General features: G+C 57.3%; 1 protein-coding gene and 1 long non-coding RNA gene across 2 annotated transcripts; both read left to right on the top strand.

Annotated features, from left to right (window-relative positions):
• Positions 1-3,246: 3,246 nt before the first annotated feature.
• On the top strand, positions 3,247-6,718 carry LOC309827102. The gene is made up of 5 exons (XR_014297172.1): positions 3,247-3,384; positions 3,719-3,767; positions 5,014-5,107; positions 5,434-5,655; positions 6,608-6,718. It is a non-coding gene; the product is annotated as an uncharacterized lncRNA (long non-coding RNA).
• Positions 6,719-10,096: 3,378 nt separating this feature from the next.
• Positions 10,097-24,800, top strand: MYO1G (myosin IG; the record flags this gene model as incomplete). Its single annotated transcript, XM_082661624.1, has 22 exons — positions 10,097-10,188; positions 11,632-11,840; positions 12,014-12,107; positions 12,875-13,040; positions 13,316-13,369; positions 14,091-14,186; positions 14,442-14,561; positions 15,185-15,409; positions 15,504-15,649; positions 16,105-16,219; positions 16,394-16,564; positions 16,777-16,847; positions 17,896-17,970; positions 18,171-18,303; positions 18,996-19,162; positions 19,360-19,567; positions 21,376-21,599; positions 22,172-22,316; positions 23,020-23,124; positions 23,332-23,445; positions 24,404-24,558; positions 24,634-24,800. The coding sequence occupies 22 exons, from the start codon at positions 10,097-10,099 to the stop codon at positions 24,788-24,790; spliced, it is 3,042 nt and encodes a 1,013-aa protein (XP_082517750.1). The 3' UTR covers positions 24,791-24,800.
• Between the last annotated feature and the right edge of the window lie 281 nt (positions 24,801-25,081).

Here is a 25,081-nt window from a genome sequence, read left to right as displayed (position 1 = left end):
TCATTTGCTTTCCTGGATTACTAGAGATAGCAGTCTGACTTCCTCCAGGTCTGATTTAACAACAGCCAGCTTCCTGGGCTGGCTACTGTAGAGAAGGGGTGGGTTCCCTGGGCTGGTTGCTACGGTTTGTGGGTCAGAATGCTATTTTTATAAATGGTCAGACCATTGTCTGTGTAGTCAGTCTCTCGTAACAGACATAAGGCTAGCTGCAGTGTTAATTGAGAACAACATTTCTGCCAAGGTCACACCTCGACTGTAAAGTGTCCCAACAAACTTCTTTTTCGTGATTACTGCTTTCTTACCACTTACTTCCCTAGCCTGCTCTGTGGCCCCATCCCATGAACAAAAATGACTGGGACCCAGTTATTCAACTGCCTGCACTTCATGAAAGCCACAATCTAGAGCTGATCCTCACTTCCCCTCTCCTCTCCTCAGAATTATTCAGGGCAATCCCAAACCTTACAAAACCCCTTTTCTACTCTTGTAACGAGAGGCAGCCCAGAATTCCCTGGGATTCTCCCTTGTTGCAGGAGATTAATAAAACAAACTTTGTTGGACACCTGGTTTGTCCCTGGTGGACTTACCTGTTAGATTTTATCACCCAGCTCAAGTATCACCTCTTCCACTAAATCTTTGGATGAAATTTTTTCCTCCCCCGCTCCCAAAGCACTTTATTCATATGTCTCTGATGTTAACCATGTTAGGACATTCCTGTACTAGATCGTTAAGTTCCTGTAAAGATAGGGACTGTGCGGGATTCCTCGTTGTATCTGAGAGTTCTAATGAAAGGAATGATGTGCACCAGGCCAGACTAAGATGGAAAGGCACTGACATCACCTGGAGACACCTTTGTACAGATGCTTCCTAGCTAGAGTTTTCGAAAAATCCCTGAACAACTGAAAATTTACCCTCAGTTGACCTGTTCAAAGACAGTTTCCTGGACTCACATCTTTACAAGATTCCAGCTCTTTATTTTTTTTAAGTGAATCTTTTCACCGTTTCCAAGGCTGACTGCAGCTTTTTCCTTTTTGTCCCTCTCACTTGTCGAGAACTAAATAGCTAGCAAATAACTACCTAGATGTCTCTGAGTTGTTCTTCGACATATGCCATGCAATACTTCATACCATGCTGTGCATGTGACAAATCCAGTATTGACTTAATTAGTGAAGAAAAGAATTTCTTTAGAGTTGATTCAAGTGAATTCTCAATGCATTTATAATATCCAGTTTCCAGGCCTGTAAATGATAAAGGACCAAACCAACGCTAAATCATAATGACCCCTTGGAAATAGAGCCACCCTGTGTGCCTCCGGTGAAAGAAACCTTGTAAGCCCTACTTTGATACCTCCTTGCTTATTACCTTCTGTTTTTTTAAAATTTATTTATGGCTGCGTTGGGTCTTTGTTGCTGCGCGCAGGCTTTCTCTAGTTGCAGCGATCAGGGGCTCCTCTTCATTGTGGTGCATGGGCTTTTCACTGCGGTGGCTTCTCTTGTTGCGGAGCTCTAGCTGCACGGGCTTCAGTAGTTGTGGCACGTGGGCTCAGTAGTTGTGGCTTGCAGGCTCTAGAGCGCAGGCTCAGTAGTTGTGGTGCACAGGCTTAGTTGCTCCGTAGCATGTGGGATCTTCCTGGACCAGGGATCGAACTCATGTCCCCTGTATTGGCAGGCGGATTCTCAACCGCTGAGCCACTGGGGAAGCTCCTATTGCTTTCTGTGTATTCTTTCGGAGCCAAATCTCTGATTTTCTTTCCAGGCATACATCCCACTTGGCTTGGAAGAATAATGGAGTTACTCTTTGGAGATGTGGTTTTAGAAAAAGTTCTTTTCAATATTCTGATAAGTACTTAAGAAATTGCTGACAGGTCTGTCTCTCTTTGTGCCAGTCTCATGCAGCCTCCTAGTATAAGGCAATTGAGCTTTGATTATGTGGTTTTTAATGTTTTGGCATCCTTTTTTATTACTTGGATAAAAGTTTCCATGGAACATCTTCCCCTTTCTAGTGAATTTTGTTGGTTATCATATCAGAAAAAAAGCTGTCCTCTTTTAGTCCTTGGCAAGCCCACCTTTTCTGGTCACACATAGACACCCACACTGTCACCCATGTTCTGACCCTCCATAACCAGTTACCTTCCTGGTTCTCTCGATTACATCATGGCAGAGTGACAGAATGGACAGAGCAGTGATCTGAGATAAAACAAGCTCTAGCCGTCTATGAGACCTTGAGCAAGCCACTTAACCCCTTTGGGTGAATGTTAGTCTCCATGTGAGCAATCTGTTCCCACCCTATGTGTCTCATGACATTTAACAAAATAATGGGATTTGTATACTATAAACTGCTTGAATGTATTTACTAGGTGCTATACATAAAATATGAGTTTCAAGTATTACTCAGCTTTTCTTTACAGAACCAAGTTCTTGCTTTCGTAGCCTTATATTCAAGACCTTTGAATATGTAGTTCTTATCCATTGCTCGTCATGGAGAAGACTCTACAATCCTGTTAATGCTTAGCTGTATTTCCAACAAGTCACGCCCTTTCCAGTCTAAGTACCTTCCAATGCGCTTTCCTCTGCCTGCGTGGAAGAAATATATTTAAACCCCAAATTTCCTCGCAACGCAGAGAACCTCTCCACAAAGACAGAATGTGATGCACATCACAGTTAAAAGGGACGCAAACACAGAAAGAAACCCCACTCTTCCGTATAGTTAAGGGCAATTTGGAGTCAGGTGACAAGTGGGCCCTTAGCCTCCCAGGACACTGGGAGATCAGAGTTTCTCCCCCTTGACAATAACATTTCAGAAAGAGTGTTCCCAGGCCCTTGGGAAACAATCCTGAGTCGTGAGACTAGCCGTGGGCATATTTAGCCATTAGGGATTGACATTCTTTTGAAAAGGGCAGAGAATTCAATTCTAAAAGCAAAGGGGGTGTCTTCCCCTATTCTGAACAGGGACCAAGCGTCCAGCTTCTCACTTGTGCGACCTTCCGCCTGCACCAGCCTGCCGCGCCCAGCTCCCCGCTGGCTGCCGTCCTCCTGTTCCTTTACGAGGCCCGCTTCCCCGCCTTCCTGGGTCCCCCAGTTCCCCCCGGGGGTAACAGGAACGCGGCGCGCCCCGTCTCCACCGGTTTACTAGACTTCCGCTCTCGGTCTCACAAGGGACTACCGAGGGGCGCAGCTAACGCGCACCCAACCTCGCCCTGGCGCCCCTCGTGACGTCATCTCCCAGGGCCGCGCGGGTCACGTGACGCCACGTGCGTCTGCCAGCGGGCGGCGGGAGCGTGCGCGGCTGCACCCATGGGTGGCAGTTGGGGTGAGGCTGCTCCTTGGGGTCGTGGCCATCCAGTGCCATCAAGGGTCCCAGGCGGTGTCTGCCATCTACTGAGGCCAGGTGAGGGTCGTAGGGCGTGCGGGCCTTGCTGGGATGCGAGGTGCGGGGCGCCGGGCCCAGTTGGAGCGGGCGCGCCGTCTCCAAGTTATTCCGCGCTTGGCTCCGTCGGTCCGGTGATCGTTGCGGGTGCTTGGCCTGGGCCGTTCCGCCCTGCGGTTGGAGGGGAAACGCGAGGGTGGTTCTAACCGAGCTTCTGAGGGTCCCGTTCGGAGTACACATGTGGCCTTGGCAGGCAGCGCCGGGAGGAATGGGCTCGTGGGTATAGCCTCCCAAGGGGCGAGAACTAGGAAGGCGACACGAGACCTTGCTTGAGCTGACCCCGTGCCCCCTCCAGGTGGACGGCCCTCGACTGCTCCGCAGCAGATGATCTGTAAGATGACCTGGTAAGTGACATTGCTCCGGCCCCAGCTCACCATTCCCGGAACTGGGCCCGCAGTTCTTCTCCACCATTATTTCATGGGTAAAATGAGGATAGAGTCAACTTTTGTGTCATGGTCTACAGTTCTGCGAAGACTGTGGAAGAAAACTCGATTTTGTGTAATGAGGTGGTGATAAGGATATTTACAGGGTCGTAAGGAATGAAGTTAAAGTTAACTGCTGTCCTTTCAACTGCTTGACAAAGCTGCCTCTCCCAAGGCTCCTTCCCTTACTCCCTGAGCCAGAAGGGATTGCTGTCCGGAGTCCTTCCCTTCCTACTATTGGTCAGTTATCTGTGTCCAGTGGGTAAACCCAAGTAGGCCTAATTCAACCCGTGATCTCTTGTCCCAGTTTCTGGTCCCGGCTGGTGCTCAGAAGGAGTACGGCTGTCTGTCCAGAGCTTTAGGGGCTGGAAGGAATGTGGGCTGCAAGCCTCCAGCGTGCTTGGGTCTGCAGTGGCCCTGTGCATTCCTACAGTGCTTGCAAGAAAAATTTTGAAACGGTTTGAGGCCTTGCCCTGCTCCATCCAGAGCAAGGTTATAGAAATTTCAGACACTTCCCTGCTGCCTTCCCTATCTGGTGTGCTGGGCAGCATACAGACCTGTACTGTCTGATGTGGTGACCACTTGACACATATGGTTAAATTTAAAACTCAGTTTTTCATTCCCCCTACCTACATTTTTAGATGCTCAGTAGCCACATTTGGCAAGTGGCTACTATATTGCACCGGGCAGATTAGAGAACGTTGATGTCTTTGCCAAAGTCGTTTTGGATTTTATTTAGGTGTTTGCTGTTCCGGGCTTGTGGTCAATTTTATTGTATTATTTTATTATATCCTTGAAACAGAAGCCTTACAGAAGTTGAAAGTGAAGCTCAGAGAGAGTGGTAAAGGTGAAGTTAGACCCGCAGCAGGGAATAAAGAGTAGAAAGGAATGATAGGGATGGGCCCTGCGCTTTGGGACATTACCATTTGCGGGTAAACCAAAGAGAAGCAAAGGCTAAATTCTGCAGTGGTGGAATGGAGGGAGGGAGGGAGGAATGGAATCCAGAAGCGGGTAGGAAGTTTTGGTTCTAGGGAAATGCCACTGGGCCTTGCCTTGGGGCGAGGGCTGTTGGGTACAGGCAGGGATATGGCCAGCATGGTCATAGCAGGGCAGCACAGCTCCTATGCTCCTGCACGGCGGGGGTCACACCACACCTTCTCCCTTGAAGGTCAAGGCTTCTAGCAGACTCGGATCTCTCTCTTCAGTCCAAGTGCAAATGCTGAACACACCAGTCTCCTGGGGCTGCCGTCGGGACACTGTCGGTGAGTCTCATGGTTCTGCAGTCCTAGGAGCGAGGCACTGGCTGCCCTTTGACTTTCTTTTCAAAGATGTTCAAATAGACAGCCTGGGTATGTACGAGCTAGTACTTCCAGAGCAGAGAGCAGGCCTGCCCACTGTCGACTGTAAAAGATTTGGCTTTCCTGTGCTCAGGGTGCCTTTTCTGTGGTGCAGCGCACTGCATTGCGAGTGCCTTCTGGTTCCCCTTGTGTCACCCGAAGGGAAATGGGGCTGGTGGAGAACGCTGGTGCTCTGTCAACCTACTGCTGTGGTGAATAATCAACTGTCTTTGCTTTGTGTCTCCTACCAGCTTCCATGTAACTGATGGGCTACCTTGTCACGTGCCATTGCTGGGGGGGGTATGTCAGACCCTTCACAGTTCCTGAAAGCACAGCCTCCCAACCCCCAACAGACTCTGCCCTGTGTTCCTGCTCCAGCTTCAGCAGCAGAAATCCCAGGATGTGAGAGCTAGAAGACACCTGAGAGATGATCCCTTCCAAGGACGACAGGTTCTTCTGGGGACTCTGCAGTGGTAAGTGTGCAGAGTCTGGCCTAGCAAATCACTTCACTTCCATTTTATATGTTAATTTTCCATAAGTCCCCTTGTCAAGAGGTTCAAAACCATACATTTATCCTTACCTTCCCATGTTGTAAGTCGGGTGATTGAGTGTCAGATGAATTGTCTTTAAGCTCCCGAGACTGTTTTGTGGACAGATAGTTGTCTACTATCTAGACTCGTGGAGGTCTGATTCTTTGGCATGGCGTTTTGATTGCCTTTGTGGTTTTGGATTCAACCTGCAGCCTTTTCCCCAAGAATCTCCTAGGTCAGTGGTGTGTGAGCCTGGAAAGGGTGGGCTGCTACTAAGTCTCTGTCACAGAGGCCTCTTGGCACATGGTGGAGTCAGGAGTGGGAACTCAGGTTCATTTCTGTTTATTGCCACTCAGTAGCAGTTGGCAATTACAACAATCCCTGGCTATATCCTCACATCACTTTATTTTAACAGCAGGCCTCCAAGTTGTTTCCTTGTTTTGTTTTTTTTTGTTTCTTTGCGGTACGCGGGCCTTTCACTGCTGTGGTCTCTACCGTTGCGGAGCACAGGCTCCGGACGCGCAGGCTCAGCGGCTATGGCTCACGGGCCCAGCCGCTCCGCGGCACGTGGGATCCTCCCGGACCGGGGCATGAACCCGTGTCCCCTGCATCGGCAGGCGGACTCTCAACCACTGCGCCATCAGGGTAACCCCTGTTTCCTTGTTTTTTATGAAAGAGGAAGTGGGAACTGAGGTGGTGGCCTGCCCACACTGACATACCTGGTGAAGGTGCAGCAGAATTTGAACCCAGGCCTTTGCACCACAGTTCTCTGAGCAGGTTCAAATCCTCACTTGCTCCCCTTCCAGGAGTCAGGAATTTCTGGTTCTTGGCCCAGCTGAGGTGTGGGTGGCTCAGGGCCAGGTGTGCATGTCTGACTGACCTTCTCTGACCCCAGGTTTCGGTGCCGTGTTGTCTGCTTCCAGAACAAGGATCTTCACTGTACATCAGGACCCAGGCCCCTCTGACATCTCCTGAATGAGAAACAAGGGATTTAATAAAACAGTGTAAAATTTGTAGTTCAGTCCAGCCTCTGTTTCTGTTAGGTACAAAGAGGAGGAGGGCCCTCCCCTCCTTGAAGGAGTTTCAGCCAAGTTTGAGGGGGCCCCTGGGGTGTCTCCCACTCTCATTGCTTTTGAGACTGCAGAGTGGGTGGTAGGGCACCACTCCTGGAGTAGCTTCCACTGGCTTGATGGCGTTCTCTGTCTTTTGTCCTCTTCACCAGTGTGGGTCAGACTCGGTTACGCACCAAAGTGTTGAGTCCACGGTGTGTGGATTGATACTTTTAGGATGAGTGATGCACCCTCACGATCTATTTCATTTGATAAATAACTTCACAGTGGAAGCCCATTTAGCTCAACGTTGTGACCTTTTCGAGGAGTGTCAGCAGGTTAGGCCAAGGCCGACTGAGCTAGAAAAGATTCAGTGAGCCGCGTTTACATTCAGTTTGTTAGTGATGTTGTGAATGGAAAAGTAACCAAAGGTCCCTCCACCGCAAGTCACTGCAGCTACACCCTGAGGGGGCGGGGGCATAAAGCTTCACAGCTCCGAGCCGGGTACCAGGGGGACCGCTTCTGACAGCCTCCCGAGCGCCGTCAGAGGGTGAGCTGTGTGGCCTCTGGGTACATGCCGCTCCAGGGCACCTTGGCAGGGCCCTTCCCTGCAACTACCCAACAGTGTGTGTGCTCTGAGATGAGGTGGAAGTAAAAGCAAATCCTAAAGTGGATACAGTTGTGTAGGGGAACTGAGAAACAAAGGGACTGGGGACCTGCTACAGAGGGCAGTGGCACCAGCAAGGGGAGCCAGAGTGAGGGGCCATCGAAGGGACTGGATAGAGGGCGGCATCTTGAAATCGACCTAGGTCGGAAAATGAGAGTGAAACTGCCGCCCTCAGCCCCCAGGGCCACCTCCCTGCCGTCCTTCCATCCTCACTTGACCACCTGTTCCACCTGTCACTGTGCCCCAGCTTGTCAGACCCTACCCGGGGAAGCTGCATATAGGGCCACCCTTTGTCCTGCCTGAGACCAGCGGACCCAGAGGTCCAGCCAGACCCAGGACGGGGAAGGATTTCTGGTGAGCTGTCATTGGCCTGAGATAAATAAGGCACTGGGTGGCAAATCTTTTGTGCAAGCTGTCAGTGGAGAGCACAGTCCTGATCGCAGTTAAGTGCAGGGCCACAGCAGCAGGGTCTAAAGCTGGGACTGGTTAACCCACGGGCCAACTCCCAACCTAAGAATAGTCTTGACATCTTTACATGGAAAAAAAAAAACCTAAAGAAAACTATTTTGTGACATGAACATTTTTTTTTAAGCTTTTTTTTTTTTTTTTTTTGGCTTTGGCTGTGTTGGGTTTTTGCATTGCTGCATGCAGGCTTTCTCTCTAGTTGTGGCGAGTGGGGACTTGTCTTCGTTGTGGTGCACGGGCTTCTCACTGCAGTGGTTTCTCGTTGCAGAGCACGGTTTCTAGGCTTGTGAGCTTCAGTAGTTGTGGCTCACAGGCTCTAGAGCGCAGGCTCAGCAGTTGTGGTGCACAGGCTTAGTTGCTCCGTCACATGTGGGATCTTCCCGGACCAGGGCTGGAACCCGTGTTCCCTGCAGGCGGATTCTTAACCACTGCACCACCAGGGAAGTCCCATGACATGAAAATTTTATTGAGTTCAGGTTTCAGTGTCTCAAGTTTCACTGGAACAGCCGCATCATTCTTTTCACTTGTTAATTTAATGCAAACCCCAGGCCCAGAGATTGGGGAAGTGAAACCTTGAGGCTCTGTGAGAACTCCCCAGGTACTCTTGAGCTTTGGTTTGGAAAACCCTTCAAAAGCACCAGCCAAAGAGGCAGGGGGTGCGAAGGGAGTCTTCAGAGACTGGGAGGATGAAACTTGACCAGAACTTGCTCACGAGAAGCCCCAGGCCTGGCGCAGGGTGGAGCCAAAGCCTGGTCCGGACTGGAGGGTCCCCTCAGAATAATGGGCGCAGTGCTGTGAAGCTTGGTTTTATCAGGCGTTTGAAAATAAGCACTTTACAATTTCATTAGATATGTATTCGTTTTAAAGTCTCTGAAGGAAAAAAACCCTTGCATATCAAACAATGTTTCAGAGTTTAAAAAGTGAGTTGATTGATGAGGACCTACTGTATAGCACAGGGAACTCCACTCAATGCTCTGTGGTGACCTAAATGGGAAGGAGATCCAAAAAAGGGGATATATGTATACGTGTAGCTGATTCACTTTGCTGTACAGTAGAAACTAACACATTATAAAGCAGCTATACTCCAATAAAACTTGATTTAAAAAAAGAGACTTTGATCACGCTTGGTTAGAAATTTTATTCTAGTCTCGAGCTAAAATGAACCCCAAATTGTATTCTAGTCTAGACCCTAAATGTCATAGAATAAATTCTTTTATTCATTTAGGTTAAAAAAAAAAAAAGTGACTTGACTGAAAGACAGTTCTTAAATAAACTAGCTTTTTAAGTAGAGAATCCCAAAGGTAGTACACGGATGACTCAAACTTGGGAAGTGCGCTGTCTTCCCTGTGCGAGGGGAGAGATGAGAGAGAACTGCCTCGTGTCCCCAACCCGGACGCTGTGTGGTCGAAGTCTGAGCTGGCCCGTCTGGCCACTTGTCCAGGGCCCGCCTGCTCCACGGAGAGGAGTGAGGCCACACCTCTGGGAGATGAGGACCAAGGTGGGACAGGAGGGCTCCTGGCGCAGCTCCTGGGTCTCACTACTAGAGGGACAGGCAGGCGGGCCCCGAGGACACAAAGGACCCTTTTGGGAAACATCCGGAAGCCTGGACCAGTGGCAAGACTGGGTCTCGGCATGACGAACCCAGACCACCAGCCCCGTGGCTGTGGCGGGCTAAGCCTGGAAGCTGGCTTTGTGGTTCACATCGCAGCGTGGTCACACTTGGAAGGAGTACTGCCTAGGCTTCTGCCCCAAAGGCCTGGGTATCGGCGTTTGTTCACCTTTTGTCGAGGTGCAATGTACCTACCCGAAAATCCGCCTAGTGCTGAGGTCTGAGAGCTGACGGCTTTTGCGGCCACCGCCACGTCAAGAAAACCCTGCTCAGGGGCCCACCCGTGGCCTGGATGCAGCAGGGCTGGGGACCGCAGAGACGCGGCTGCTTGGGGCGAGGGTGAGATCATAGAGGGTCGGAGTTTCCACCGTGAGGCACGCCCTGAGGGGAACCAGGAAGCACGGCTCAGAGCCCCTTGGGAGGGGACGGCAGGCAGGGAGGGCAAACCCTCCCTGGGGCCACAAGAACCCACTTCCTACTTCACCACACTGGCTGCGGGAGGGAGGGCTGGGCCTGTGCGAGAGCACCCCTCCCTTGAGCTGCTCTGCACAGGAAGGTCGGGGCAACCTGGCCTGGGTGCTTCCCGCCGGCAGGATGGAGGACGAAGGACCTGAGTGCGGCAAGCCCGACTTTGTGCTTTTGGACCAAGTGACCATGGAAGACTTCATGGAGAACCTGAAGCTCAGGTAGACCTAGGGCAGGGGCTCCCCTTCTCCCCATCCCCACTCCCGTTGGTCTCCGCCAGCCCCAGCCCGCTGTCTGCGTGACTGCAGGGGGACGTTGGGACAGGAAGGACTGTCGCCTCAGGGCCAGGGCAACCAGCCAGTGCTAGAGCAGGCTTCCCAGACCCGGGCCTCCCACACAGCCCAGGTGCCTCCTGACCCCTCCTCCTGGCAGGTGCCAGGCCCCCGGACCGGGTGGATGCTCCGTCCCCCTAGTGGGGCTGTGCTGGGCCCTGGGGGCTCCAAGGGAAGTGGTCAGGGCCCACCCTGGGGGGTGCAGGTGGACAAGCTGAGATGACACTCTCAGGGGGGCATGTGGAGTGCTTCAGGGCATGGCCGGTAGAAGTGACACGGGGCCCTATTTGCCAGAGGGCAGAGGGCAGGGAGGAGTTGGTCGTGGCACCAGGAGCTGGCTTCATCCCTGGACAGCCAGGGGGAGCAGAAGGTGACTGTGCAGAGCTTGGGGACAGGTCCCACTGACCCCCGATTGCTGAAGTCAGGTACAGGCGGGCCCTGAGCCAAGGTCAGGGCTGTGGGATGGAGAGTCAGACAGGAAATGAGCTGCTCTTTTGGGGGCAGAGAGCTAAGCATGATTTCACTTCATTCCTATAAACTAGCTTCTGAGACAGGTATTACCATCTCCGTATTAACGATGGAACCCCGAGCCTGGGGCCACACAGCTTGCAGATGGGAGAGTCTGTCTCCAGCAGGTCCCGGGTGTGCAGGGAGCCAAGCCAGGGAACTCCCGCGTCCGTCTGAGGCAGCTGAGGAAGAGGAACCCGGACCGGCTGTCAGGGGCAGGGCGGGTCCGTCAGGGCAGCAGGCTCCTCCCAGGGCAGAAGAGTCGAGGGAGGGATGATGCACACAGGCACCCTTCCGGGTGACTAGGCTCCTGCCGGGAAGCGCCCAGAACTCCCCGGGGTGGGGGGGGTGGCACCCCTCCCAGTCCCTGCTGTCTGGGTGGGGCTGGGCGGGGTCGCTTCTGCTTCTGGGTCCCCGCCCAGGTCTTGAGGCGGAAACAGCTGGAGGCCCCTCCCTCCGCCTACCACCCCCATCTGCTCTGGTCCTCAACCCAGCTTCCCACACTGCCAGCTCTGCCTTGGCCCGCGAGGCCTGGGGCAAGTCAGTCCCTTAATAAAGCGGGTAGTCATGATTCCCGTGACATCAGGATCCCCGTGGAGAGCAGCCTGGATCCCACCACCACCTCGTGTGGGGTGCGACTCCCGGCAAACGGCACCAGGAAGGCTCAAGTCAGCCGGCACCCCCTCTCCCCCCGACTCCCTCGTCTACTCTCAGCCCTGCGGGTGGGCCAGGGCCCCAAGGCTTCCCGCCTGGGCCCAATGCCCCGGGACCTAGGTGTGTGTCCCCGAGGCCCCGAGCACTGAGGACCGGCCCTGCCTGTGCCAGGTTCGAGAAGGGCCACATCTACACGTACATCGGTGAAGTGCTGGTGTCCGTGAACCCCTACCAGGAGCTGCCCCTGTACGGGCCCGAGGCCATCGCCAGGTACCAGGGACGCGAGCTCTATGAGCGGCCGCCCCACCTGTACGCTGTGGCCAACGCTGCCTACAGGGCGATGAAGCGCCGGTCCAGGGATACCTGCATTGTTATCTCAGGTACCTGCCCTGCAGCCAGGGCCCAGGCTCTGGCTCACAGCCTCCCTGCGCCCCGGTGTTTTCATCTGTCAATGATGGGGAGGTGACTGGAGCACCTGGGAGTGGGGATGGGCACTGGGAGCTGGTTAAGGGGGAGCAGCCAGAAATTGTCTGACTGTCCTTCCTTCCGGCAGGGGAGAGTGGGGCAGGGAAGACGGAAGCCAGCAGGCACATCATGCAGTACATCGCTGCCGTCACCAACCCGAGCCAGCGGGCCGAGGTGGAGAGGTGAGGCTGGGGAGGGGGTGGGGAGCGGCCTCATGCCTGGTGGGGGGCAAGAGACACAATGGAGCCCGGCTCAGGCCAAGTTCAGTGGCTGTCAGCAAGCCTCCAGGTGAGCCGCAGCCCGGACCTCTCGACCCCAGGAGAGGCGAGGCCCAGCACGTGGGTGCCCTTCCCCTAGGGACAGGAAGGGAGTGAGGTGCAGAGGGCCGACAGAGGGGTGCCGAGCCCTCACCAGGACCTGATGGAAGTGGAGAGGTTGGCTGGCCCATCAGGAAGGCCCAGGATGCCAGGCCGGGTGTCAGGGTTTGGGTCAGGAACCCAGGGCCCACCTGCCTGCCAGTTGCTCACCAGCGGGCATTTGTAGGGGCTGTGTGGGAGCCCCGGCTCTTCCTGTTGAGGTGGGGTAAGGTGGGGTTCGGGGCAGGAGTGGGGTGGGAACAGCGATGGAAGTTCCCAAGCACACACGGCTGGCAGCGCCGAGCGTGCAGACCCAGCTCCTCACCGGGCTGCAGCTTTGGTCTGGAAAGGCAGGGCCAGTGCCTTTCAAGGCTCAAGGCTTTACAGGACAACCGACGTGAGCCCCCTGCAGGTGCCTTTCCCGGCATCTCAGAGTCAAAGGCCTGCAAGGGGCAGCGCAGGGTGAGGCCAGGCCCTCAGGCTCCCTCTCCTCCTGTGATGGGGTAGCCTCAGACGGGGGATGCTGGACCTGGGCACGGCCCCCAGCGCGAGGTCTTTGCGCTACAGCCCCTCGGCCCCTCTGCCCCCCGCAGGGTCAAGGACGTGCTGCTCAAGTCCACCTGCGTGCTGGAGGCCTTCGGCAACGCTCGCACCAACCGCAACCACAACTCCAGCCGCTTCGGCAAGTACATGGATATCAACTTTGACTTCAAAGGAGACCCTGTGGGGGGACACATCCACAGCTACCTGCTGGAGAAGGTGGGCCTTAACACTGAGACCCTGGGCAGGTGGGCCGCACAAAGGCCTCCCTTGGGGGGACCAGGCAGAGCTGCCCCACCACGCCGAGCCCCCCAGGCCTGGCATCCTGGGGACAGGAACCTACCTTCTCAGGTGTCCCAGCTTCACTGGGCGGGGCTCCCCCTGAAGCCAGGTCAGCCACCACCCCCACCTGCACTGCCCCAGGGGCTCTGGGACAGGTCCCCTGGGGTGGGGCCAACATCCAGGCCTCTGTCCAGCTGCTCCTCTCTCCTCAGTCTCGGGTCCTCAAGCAGCACGTGGGCGAGAGGAACTTCCATGCCTTCTACCAGGTGAGCCAAAGCAGGCAGGGGGAGACCTGCAGGGAAGGCCTTCTGATTGCCCCACCCACAGTCCCTTTCCTTCCCCTCTCCCTCCGTTCCATCGCCCCAGCCCCGCCCCTACTGCAGTGGGAGCTCCCTGGACGTGGCTGTGTGTACACCTTATTCATCTGACTCTGACGTGGGGTCCCCCTGGATGCGGGCAGGGCAGTGTCCACACCATGTCTGACACTGAGGTGGATTCTGGACACTGATAGTGTCTACACTGGGTTAGACCCACTGAGGTGGTGTCTCCCTGGACTCAGGTGGTTACACCATGTTTGGCCCACTGAGGCGGGGTCTCCTTGGACTTGGGTGGTATCTACATTCTTTCTGACTCACCGAAGTGCGTCTGCCTGGACATTGGCAGCGTCTACATCGTGTCTGATCACTGAAGTAGGTCCTCCCAGGACACAGGCAATGTCTGCAATGTGTCTGACCTCTGAAGTGGGTCTCTGTGGTCACTCTCTGTGACCACTGAAGTGGTCTTTCCCTGGATAGGTGTGGTGTCTACACATTATCTGACCTAGAAGTAGGTTCTCCCTGGGCTCCGGTGTCCACACCATCACTGTGCTGACCAACACCATGAATTTGTTGGGTCAGCGGTGGTTGAAGGACGCGTCTGTTTGTCCTGCGTACGTGGGTGGGGTCTTTGGAGCTCAGGGGCCTAACGGAGGGGTGTCGGGTCCTCCAGGTGCTGCGGGGCTGTGAGGACAAAGAGCTGCAAGAACTGCACCTGCAGAGAAACCCTGCGCTATATAATTTCACCCGCCAGGGGGCGGGGCTCAGTGTGAGTGGGGGCAGGGAGCCGAGGCTCTAATCACGCTTAGTCCCAGGACCCTGGTGCTAGTGGCCAGTGGCTTCAGCAGGGGCCAGGACGGTGTGCATGGTTCAGAGGGACTGGGGGGGCCCTGACTCGGCGGGCTTTCAGTTGGAGGAATCGGGGCTCAGTGCCGGGATGGGGGTACAGTGGGTGAGCATGCTCCCTGGGACAGAGGAGTCGAGGCTCAGCGTGGCACTGGGTGCTGGGACCTTTCTCCCCCAGGTCTTGGACAGCGATGAGAAGAGCCACCACCAGGCGGTGACGGAGGCCATGCGGGTGATCGGCTTCAGTCCTGAGGAGGTGGCCTCCGTGCACCGGATCCTGGCCTCCATTCTGCACCTGGTGAGCCTGGCTGTGGGCTCTGCGGCCATTTCCCCACGTGGTGCCCTGGCCGGGTGCCTCCCCTGGAGGAGGAGACTGGCCTCTGACAACCAGCCATGGAACTGGCCCACTTCTCCCTCTGCTGAAACTGAGTTGCTTTGGCTGTGGGTTCCCACAGGCCGGGCCCTGAGCCGTGGGCCCTGCGTGCCCAGAATGGGCCTGGTCCTTGTCTGCTAGATCAGCCCGGACTTAGCAGGCAAGGGCAGTCTGGGCTCAGTAAAGCTGAACACATGCAGACTGGCCTTTTGCTTCCGTCACCTAAGAGCTGTGTGGCCTTGGGCAGGTTACTCAGCGCCTCTGAGCCTTAGTTCTCTCTGAGGAAGCATGAGGAATGGGTAGCACATAGCCAGCTGCAGAAGGATGCAGTGGGACCATTCACATGACATTCGGGTGGGAAGCCTTGGGGAAGGCTCTGGCATGCTCCAGGAAGCGCTCCCCTCTCTCTCTCTCTGGCTGTGTATGTGGTAGAAGCCAAGCTCTACTGTACCCCGCGTCCCTGCCTCCCCCCGCGCCCCCAGGGGCAGAGGGGTGCAGCAGGCTCCTCTGAGGCGCGGAGCCTGACTTCATGGTTCCCGCATCACCAGGGAAACATCAAGTTTGTGGAGCTGGAGGAGGGCAGTCTGGAGCAGAGGGGCCTGGCGGTGACTGATGAGGTGCTGGTGGACCACGTGGCTGAGCTGACGGCCACACCCCGGGAGATGGTGCTGCGCTGCCTGCTGGCTCGCACCGTGGCCTCGGGAGGCAGGGAACTCATCGAGAAGGGCCACACTGCGGCCGAGGCCAGCTATGCCCGGGACGCCTGTGCCAAGGTGCTCTGGAGGTGGGGGGGGCAACCTGGAGGCCTTCCCGGAGGAGACGAGGCCAGAGGCAGTCAGAGGCAGCTGGCTCCTGGCCTCTTCCCAGGCAGTGTACCAGCGGCTGTTTGAGTGGGTGGTGGACCGGATCAACCGTGTCATGGAACCCCGGGACCGGGACCCCCGACGCGACGGCAAGGACACAGTCATCGGCGTGCTGGACATCTACGGCTTCGAGGTGTTCCCTGTCAACAGGTGGGTAGCCCTGCCACCACACCCTGACCCCGCCCACCCTCTAAGGCCGCCTTAGTCCTGAGGAGCTCGGCTGGGCTGGGGAGCAGGGGGTCCGGCGTCAGTGCCAGTCGGTCCCTGGCCCCAGGCTCGTGCCTTCAAGCCGGCCTCAGCTGTGCCGCCGTCCACTGGTGCCTGGGAAGGCGATATCTCGGCTCACTTCCCGTCGCTGGGACTCCCAGATCCACTCCAGGGCGTGCGTGCTGGACTTGGGGGCAGGCGGGTAAAAGAGCGGCCCGGAGCGGGAGATGCTCCCCGACAGAGAGGCCACTTGGGACGCCTGGCACCAGCGCCCTCAGGCAGACTTCTGGGGATCTGTTCGCGGGGAAGCCTGCCATTTGTTGCGCTCGTTCCCCGTGGAGCCAAAGCCCTGAGGTGGGCGGTCGAGGCATGACTCTCAGCGGCCCCTCCGCCCCCAGCTTCGAGCAGTTCTGCATCAATTACTGCAACGAGAAGCTGCAGCAGCTCTTCATCCAGCTCATCCTGAAGCAGGAGCAGGAAGAGTACGAGCGGGAGGGCATCGCCTGGCAGAGCGTGAGTGCCGGGCCGTCCTGCACAGCGCGGGCCCGGAGGGAGAGGCATGGCGCTGGGCGGCCGGTTGTGTGCAGAGGAGGGCGGGTTGGGGGGTGGGGGAGCGGGCGCCAGGCAGGAACTCGGGCGCGAGGCCGGCGACGGGGCTCGGGAGCTGCCCTGTTTGCCCTCCCGCAGGTGGAGTACTTCAACAACGCCACCATCGTGGACCTGGTGGAGCGGCCCCACCGGGGCATCCTGGCTGTGCTGGATGAGGCCTGCGGCAGCGCGGGCCCCATCACCGACCGGATCTTCCTGCAGACCCTGGACACGCACCACCGCCACCACCCGCACTACACCAGCCGCCAGGTGCCCCTCCGCCCCTGCGGTCTCCCCCGCCCTGTGCACCCCCGGCTGGTCCCAGCACTGGAAAGGGCGCCACAGGCGCCACGCTGCCTGTCTTGGGGTGGGGGTGGGGTCCTTGGCGGTGGCTCAGCCTTCTCTGCAGGACTGCCCCCCCTCCCCCAGATCCCCCCACACCTTCTGTGCCTTGACCTGGCCTGCCTCCCCCCCGCCCATAGCTCTGCCCCACAGACAAGACCATGGAGTTTGGCCGAGACTTCCGGATCAAGCACTATGCAGGGGATGTCATGTAAGGGCCCCCCACTGAGCGTCTGGCCCCCTCCTCTGCCCCTTCCCCGTTTTAAGGCACTGAAGATATTCCCTTCACCAGATTCACACGTAAAAAGCATACATACAATGGGGCTTTTAAGATAGCGATTCTCAGCCCTGGCTGCATCATAGAATCTTCTGGGAAGCTTTTTAAAAAACGCCCATTTCTGGGAGAGGGGCTGGAGATTCCGAGGTGCAGCCCGGGTGGACCTCTGCTTCTAGGCCAGGGCCAGTTCTCGTCACGCTTTGAGCAAAGCCTGCACATCAAGGTGCAGGCCAGCAAGGAGGAGCAGAGGGGCGAGAGGCTGTGTCTCTAACAAGCTCCCAGGCCAGATGGACACTGCGGGTCCTCAGGCCACACACTGAGTACCGAGGCCCCAGGTGTCTTCCAGGAGTGGCCGTGATTATTATTAATTTCCCTGTCACTCACCTCACCTGGAGGTGGATCTGAGGTGATACAGAGAGAGGCACAAGTGTCCAACGTGTCCTTCTCAAGGAGAAGAAATAAGAGTCCAAAAGACGAAGCCACCAGAAGTCAGATCCCATGGCCTTGAGCCTTTCTAGGAGCTGCAAGTGAAGCCAAGATTTTAGCACTGAGCTTTCTAACAAAGGATGAGACGATGAATCTGAGGCTCTCGGTGCCACTGGAACAAAATAGACCAATGACTCAGGAGTTCCTGGTTGTAATTGCAATCGCCGATATTTTTGGAAACTCAGTAGGCGCTGTTCTGAGCTCATGGTCTCTGTTGAGGCACAGAGAGTTTAAGTAACTTGTCCTAGGTCAGGTCACACCGCGTGTATGTGCTAGGGCCAGGGTTCAGTGATGTGACATTTGGCATCTCTCAGGAGAGAAGCTTTGGAGGGAGGAGGGCTTCTGTGATGAGAGGGAAGACAGAAAGGACAGGGGAAGGAAGACGAGCACATGAGGAGGAAGGAAGAGAGGCTGACCAGGTGGGGGGAGGGGGAGGGGCATGCTGGGGGCCGTCCGAGGGCCCCATCTCCTCAGTGGCCCTGTCCCCCCCGACCAGGTACTCGGTGGAGGGCTTCATTGACAAGAACAGAGACTCCCTCTTCCAGGACTTCAAGCGGCTGCTGTACAACAGGTGAGCAGGCTCCGTGGGCATGCGTGTGGGCACCAGAGGGCGAGGGCCCAGGGGCTCTGGCTGGAAGGGCCTTCAGACACTCCAGTCTGACCCTCACAGACAGCCTGAGGGTCAAAGCTGAGGCCATGAAGCTTACAAATGGCCAGGCTGGGGTGTGGGCTGTCCTGGAGGGCGGCTGGCCATGCAGCCTATATCCACAGCACGGACCCCACCCTGCGGGCCATGTGGCCAGATGGGCAGCAGGACATCACGGAGGTGACCAAGCGCCCCCTGACGGCTGGCACGCTCTTCAAGAACTCCATGGTGGCCCTGGTGGAAAACCTGGCCTCCAAGGTACGGGCCCCCCCCCCCGCAACCCCACCCTGAGTCTGGATCCTTCCGGATCCTTCTGTTTCCTCTTTGCTGCAAGCCACAACCTCTCCAGCAGGGAGAGACCGGCCACTGCACAGGTTAAGATGCCCTGGACGAGGCCGAGGCTTGAGTAAATGTGGGGTCCCAGCAGCCTTCCCCTGGCCTCATTGCCTCTTGGGGATGGGCTGGGGGAGACCTTGCTCAGAGCTTGGGTTGGCCCAGCCCTGGTTAGCTTCTGGAAGCTGGGGTCACAGGGACAGGAAAGTGGCACGAGCACCTTACAGAGCTTGGGGCCTAAAGTCAGAGGGGGCAGTGGAAGGACAGCAGAATATCCAGAGACTCAGCAGGGCCTCTGGGAAGCGAAAGGAAGGGCTAAGGGGCTTTGCTGCCCGGTCGGAACCTGGCTCTGGGCCAGCCTCCTGCCCGCACCCAGCACTGGGCTCCCAGGTCCCATGCTGCCCGCCACCCCTCATCCCTAGTCTCCTCCTGGCCTCAGCCTTCGGCCTGCCCTTGGGCCCTCAGCCTCCCCTTCCCCTGAGAGCCTCTTCCCCACGCGGACAGACGGCAGCGTGGGAGGATGGAGACGGCAGGATGGAGACAGCTCACTTGCTGCCCCTGCCAGGTGACTGTAGGGCCGTGACACTGGCCTCTCCGAGTGTCCTTTGTCCCCACAGGAGCCCTTCTACATCCGCTGCATCAAGCCCAATGAGGACAAGTTGGCCGCGAAGCTGGACGAGGGCCACTGTCGGCACCAGGTCGCATACCTGGGGCTGCTGGAGAACGTGAGGGTCCGCAGGGCTGGCTTTGCTTCCCGCCAGCCCTATTCTCGATTCCTGCTCAGGTACGGCCCCCTCCCCCAGGGGCGTGTCCTTGAGGGGTTCCAGCAGCGGGCCGCGGGGCGCTTTTCAGACTTCAAGGCGGGAGCCTGCATGCATGGGGTCGGGGTGGGGGGGGAATGGGGGCGGGGCGAGTCAAGGCGGGGCGAATCCGCACTCCTCCACAGGGTCTGGCGCCCACTGCCCGGTCCTTCTGTGACAGGTACAAGATGACCTGTGAGTACACGTGGCCAAACCACCTGCTGGGCTCCGATAGGGCGGCCGTGAGCGCCCTCCTGGAGCAGCACGGGCTGCAGGGGGACGTGGCCTTCGGCCACAGCAAGCTCTTCATCCGTTCACCCCGGACGCTGGTCACGCTGGAGCAGAGCCGCGCGTGTCTCATCCCCATCATCGTGCTGCTGCTACAGAAGGTGCGGTGGGGCTGGACGGCCCCCAGGGAGGGCGTGGGAGGATGGGCAGGAAAGAGCTGTGTGCGTTACCTGGGGGGAGGGGAGAGATGGATGTGTACCACCCGGAGTTGGGGGGATGTGCGTTACCTGGGGGGAGCACAGGCACACTTCCAAGTACCGGAGGAGCCCCCGCTCGCCGGTGACAAACCGACACTGAAACTGACTTAAGCAAAAAGTGGGGCTGTTGTTCGGGTCCCCTCTGTTCCGTGGCCACCAGCCTCAGGCCCAGGTGCTCAAAACAAGACACTCAGGAATCTGGCTTCCTTCCTTCCTTTCTTTTTTCCTTCTTTACTTCCATTTATTCTGAAAGATTTCAGACCTGGAGAAAAGCGTGCAGAATGGTGTGCTCTATTCCCACATGCTACTGCCCTGTGTCAACCACGTCACGTGACCAACGTGGTTTTGGGTAGACATCGCACCTCTATCCCAGTTATTCGGAAGCAAATCATTTCATTTATAATCATTTCAGTATGTCTTCCCAAAGGATAAGGATTCTCCCACCTCTCCCCATAACTTTTTATTTTTAACATTTCAAACCTACAGAAAAGTGGAAAGATTTGTACAATGATTACTATTCACCTGGATTGCTCCAATTATGTTCTCCCCTCCCCCCCCGTCTTTGTCTCTCTGTCTCTATCTCTCTTTCTCCATACGCACATACAGATACTCACATATGCATATATTTGTATTTTTTCCCAAACCATATAAAGTAATGACACCCCTAAATCCTTCAGCACGCATATCCTAAGAACAAGGTCATCCACCTTTACAACCACACTGACATTAGCACATTCAAGAAGCCTAACACTGGGAGTTCCCTGGCAGTGCAGTGGTTAGGGCCCTGCGCTTCCACTGCAGGGGGCACGGGTTCCATCTCTGGTGGGGGAACTAAGATCCCGCATGCTGCAGGGCATGGCCAAAAAAAAAAAAAAAAAGAAACAAACAAACAAAAAAAGAAACCTAACACTGATAAAATATATTCTACACATCTGAATGTCTAATATGTAGGCCATATTTAAATTTCTGAAAGGGTCCCGCTATGACCCATTACATCTTTTATTTTTTAATTCTTAAATGGTATGGTAGAGCAGTCTTTTTTTTTTGGCTATGTTGGGTCTTTGCTGCTGCACACGGGCTTTCTCTAGTTGCGGCGAATGGGGGCTACTCTTTGTTGCAGTGCGTGAGCTTCTCACCGCGGTGGCTTCTCTTGTTGCGGAGCACGGGCTCTAGGCGTGCGGGCTTCAGTAGGTGTGGCACGCAGGCTTAGTTGCTCCGCAGAATGTGGACCTTCTTGACCCAGGGATCGAACCCGTGTCCCCTGCATTGGCAGGCGGATTCTTAACCCCTGCGCCACCAGGGAAGTCCTCCATTACATCTTTTAAAAACCCAGAATCCAACTAAGGACGACACACTGCATTTCATTGTTACCTCTGTTATCTCCTATAACACACAGGGTTTTTTTTTTAAGAACATGACCTAATAGCATCACAGAAACAGGATTTAGAAAGTTCACACTGACTTGCTGCTGTCCTGTCCAGTCAATAACCACACGTCCCCAGTCGTGTCCTCAGTCTGTTCAACTCAGGGTCTATACGTTGCTTAAGTCTCTTTTAATCTGTGGGTTCGCTGGGCCGCTTGCCTTGTAGGATCTTCAGTCTGGGTTTTGATGGTGACATTCTCGGGTGCCCCTCCATTTTGGGGTCTCCTAAGGTGAGGGAGGCGGGGCCTGGCAGGGCCTAATGGAGCACCACCTCCCACTGGCCCCCCAGGCATGGCGAGGCACGCTGGCCAGGCGGCACTTCCGGCGACTGAGGGCCGTCTACACCATCATGCGCTGGTTCCGGAGGCACAAGGTGCGCGCTCACCTGGCAGAGATGCAGCGGCGATTCCAGGCTGCACGGCAGCCCCCGCTCTACGGCCGTGACCTTGTGTGGCCGCTGCCCCCTGCTGTGCTGCAGCCTTTCCAGGACATCTGCCAGGCGCTCTTCTGCAGGTACTCGCCCTCTGCCACCGCCCCTCACTCTTTTCCACTCAGCTAGAGCCCACTGAACACCCGGACCGGGCCATCTGAACCCCTTGGTGCTAGCCAGGAGACAGGTGGTCCCACTGGATAAGCAGAAAACAGGGGGCTGTGCACATCAGCTGGCTGCCCACACCCCACAGCCGGTGGAAGATTCCTAATGTCCCCAGCACCATTCTGGACATCTGGAGGGGATGCAGGCCTCCATCTCCTTGCTAGAGGCTTGCAGGGAGGGTGGTGGGTCAGAGCTAGAAGTGGGGGAAACTCTGCAACTGAGCAGGGCTTTGAAGGCTGAGTAGGAGTTCTTTAGGAGAGGTGTGAAGGGCAACCAGCACGCTCAGAGCAGGAGAGGCCACCTTCCACTGAGACCAGGGAGGCTGGGACACAGAGGGTGGCTAGTGCCTGGCTGAGGGGCCTGGCCTTATCCTGTGGGGGAAGGGACATGAAAAGGCACTAATGTGTGTTCTCAGGAAAAGGGGCAGAACCAGGAGTAGGGAAGGGTGAGGCCTGCACAGGGGTCTGTCTGACCACCTGGCCCTCTCCAGGTGGCGGGCCCGGCAGCTGGTGAAGAACATCCCCCCTTCAGACATGGCTCAGATCAAGGCCAAGGTGGCCGCCATGGCGGCCCTGCAGGAGCTGCGACAGGACTGGGGCTGCCGGCGGGCCTGGGCCCGGGACTACTTGTCCTCCGTAAGTGTCAGGGCTGTGGGGTCTGGGTGCCAAGAAGAGGCTCAAGGCTGAAACCTTGCCCATGTCCGCCTCAGCTGTCCTCTCCTTGAGCCTGGCTGTCCTGTGGGCTGTACCCCTATGTTCCTGCCCCTGGCCTCTGAAGTTCAAGGGTTTTCACCCAGAACCAGCTAGCCTGGGCTTTACTCAGCACCTCCCCCTCTGCCCTACTCCCACTTGCCTTCCTGTGTTTTCAGGTCAGCCCCCTCATTCTCCGGCACAGATCCCCCTTCTTAGGCACAGCCCCCTGACTCCATGCCATGGCCCCCCTTGGCCCACATGGGTGCTGTGAGCCGCCCCCTGGCCCCATTCTGCAGGGGATGAAGGCTCAGGGGCGAGAGGTTTGCCCAGGTGGGTGGCTGGGCATGGAGGAGCGAGGTCCCACCAGCCCCTTCCATCTCTCAGTCTGCCCGGGCCTGGCGTGGGGAGCTGGGCTGGTGGGTGGTGTGGACGGCACAGACATGTGTGCCTAGAACCTCAGGGCTGCAGGGGGTCTGTGCGGTGGGCCTTAGGGAAGCCAGTGTGGCAGGTGGACCCACCAGGAGGCTGGCGCATGGCCTGACGAGGTTCTCTGAGGTCAAGGATAACTGTGCCAATTCCCTGAGAGTTGCTGTCAGTCAAGCATGGTCCCAAGACCCCATCCCAAGCAGCCCCCATCTGTCCTCAGGCCACAGACAACCCCACAGCCTCAGGCCTGTTTGCTCAGCGACTGAAGACGCTTCGGGAAAAGGATGGCTTCAGGGCCGTGCTCTTCTCCAGCCATGTCCGAAAGGTGAGCAGTGGATACAGGGCTGCAGGCCCGTGGCAGCCCTGGCCCAGGCCTAGCTTAGAGGTTTCACAGCTGACCCTGAAACTTCAAAAGTCGTCAGCTCCAGTCCCGTCAGTGAGAGAGTGGCCTCAGGGAGGCGAGGCCACTGGCCACACCTGCTGGGGAGCCCCCTGGGGCAGGCAAGTGACCCTGAGAGCACCTGTCCTGCAGGTGAATCGCTTCAACAAAAGCCGGGACCGGGCGCTTCTGCTCACAGACCGGCACCTCTACAAGCTGGAGCCGGGCCGGCAGTACCGGGTGATGCGGGCCGTGCCCCTGGACGTGGTGAGCCCTGTGCGGGGGCGGGGGCATCCGTGAGGCCCTAGCTGGCCTGGTGTCCTGCTGGGCACTGCCGGGCCCCTCCCCTCATGCCTACCTGGGATGGCCGGAGCTTTCTAGAACTCAGCATCAGCTCAGGACGGCAACTCCTCCCCCGCCCCATGCACCCCTGCTGAACAGCCTGCAGAGGCTTCCAGTTGCCCCACGGGTGGGGGGCCCAGAGCCCCATCCTCAGCCTCCTCGCCCCCCTCCTGCTCCACTCTTTGGCAGAACGAAATGCCAAATGGCCCCTCTTCCCCACATCTGTGCCAGTGCCTGCCCGGGGGTCTCCGCCACTGGACCGCGTGGAGCTGGCTGCAGTGTGTGGCTGCCACCCCTGGGACCCTGTCCCTGCCTTCCACCCCTCTGTCCAGTTCTGTGACCCACTTGCTCCCTGGAGTCGCAGCTCATATTCCCACAGGCCAAGGGGCAACCCAGGGCAGGGACTGAGGCTGGGAGTCCGTGTAACTGTCAGGCTGGAGGACCATCCGGTATGGTGGCCACGACCCATGTGGCTATTTAAATGCAATGAAAAGGAAAGAAAAGTAAAAGTTCAGCTCCTCAGTGGCACCAGCACATTCAGGTGCTGGAGAGCCACAGGTGAGCAGTGGTGCCACGTTAGACTGTGCAGATCTAGAACATTCCATCAGGGCAAAAAGCCCTCGTGTGCGGTGCGCCCTGCCCGACCCTCGCCTTTATGGGCAGAACCAGAGAGGGAGGAAGGGGACCTAGAGGGGACAGCAGGGTTGTGGGGCCTGGGGGAGAGGAGGGGAGCTCGGGAGAGGCCGAGGGGAGCGGGTGGGGTGCTGGGGAGGGGAAGATGCGTGCGGGGGGCGGGCCTGTGCTGCTGGGCTGTGGGGTGGAGGTGCAGGTTTGGGGAGGAGGGCCTGCCGCGCCCCTCACCCTGAGACCCCGCCCCCTTCAGGTGACCGGGCTGAGCGTGACCAGCGGGCGGGACCAGCTGGTGGTGCTGCACGCGCGGGGCTACGACGACCTGGTGGTGTGTCTGCACCGCTCCCGGCCGCCACTGGATAACCGCGTCGGGGAGCTGGTGGGCGTGCTGGCCGCGCACTGCCAGGGGTGAGTCTCGGGGCGCGGGGGCAGCTGCGGGGCTGCGGAGCCCTGCCCGTCCTGACCCTGACCTCCGTCCTTCAGGGAGGGCCGGGCCCTGGAGGTCCGCGTCTCCGACTGCATCCCGCTGACCCAGCGCGGGGCTCGGCGCCTGGTCTCCGTGGAGCCCAAGTCGGAGCAGCCAGAGCCGGATTTCCGCTGCAGCCGCGGTACCTTCACCCTCCTGTGGCCGGACTGCTGAGCCGGCCTACCTGCCCGCACCGGGGCCTGGCCGAGGGGTTCTCCACCCGCGCCCACACCGGGGAAGGATCGCAGTCTCGCTGTGCAATAAAGGACGCTGAGTCTGTGATGGGCGTAGGCTTGTGTCGGGGGGCGGACAGTCTCCAGCCACTGCCGATTTGGCAAATGTCACCCCAGTGTCCTCTGCTGACCCCTGAATCCAAGGCTGCCCCTCTTGGGTTTCCGAATGTCCCCAGCGCCTTGGTCTCTTTCTCTCTCCTCCCCTCCTGTAGGACTCCATTGTTCCTATTGG

The sequence above is a fragment of the Grampus griseus genome, assembly GCF_964374135.1.
Source record: "Grampus griseus genome assembly, chromosome: 9".
NCBI lineage: Eukaryota > Metazoa > Chordata > Mammalia > Artiodactyla > Delphinidae > Grampus > Grampus griseus.
This window is presented reverse-complemented; position numbering and strand designations above follow the sequence as displayed.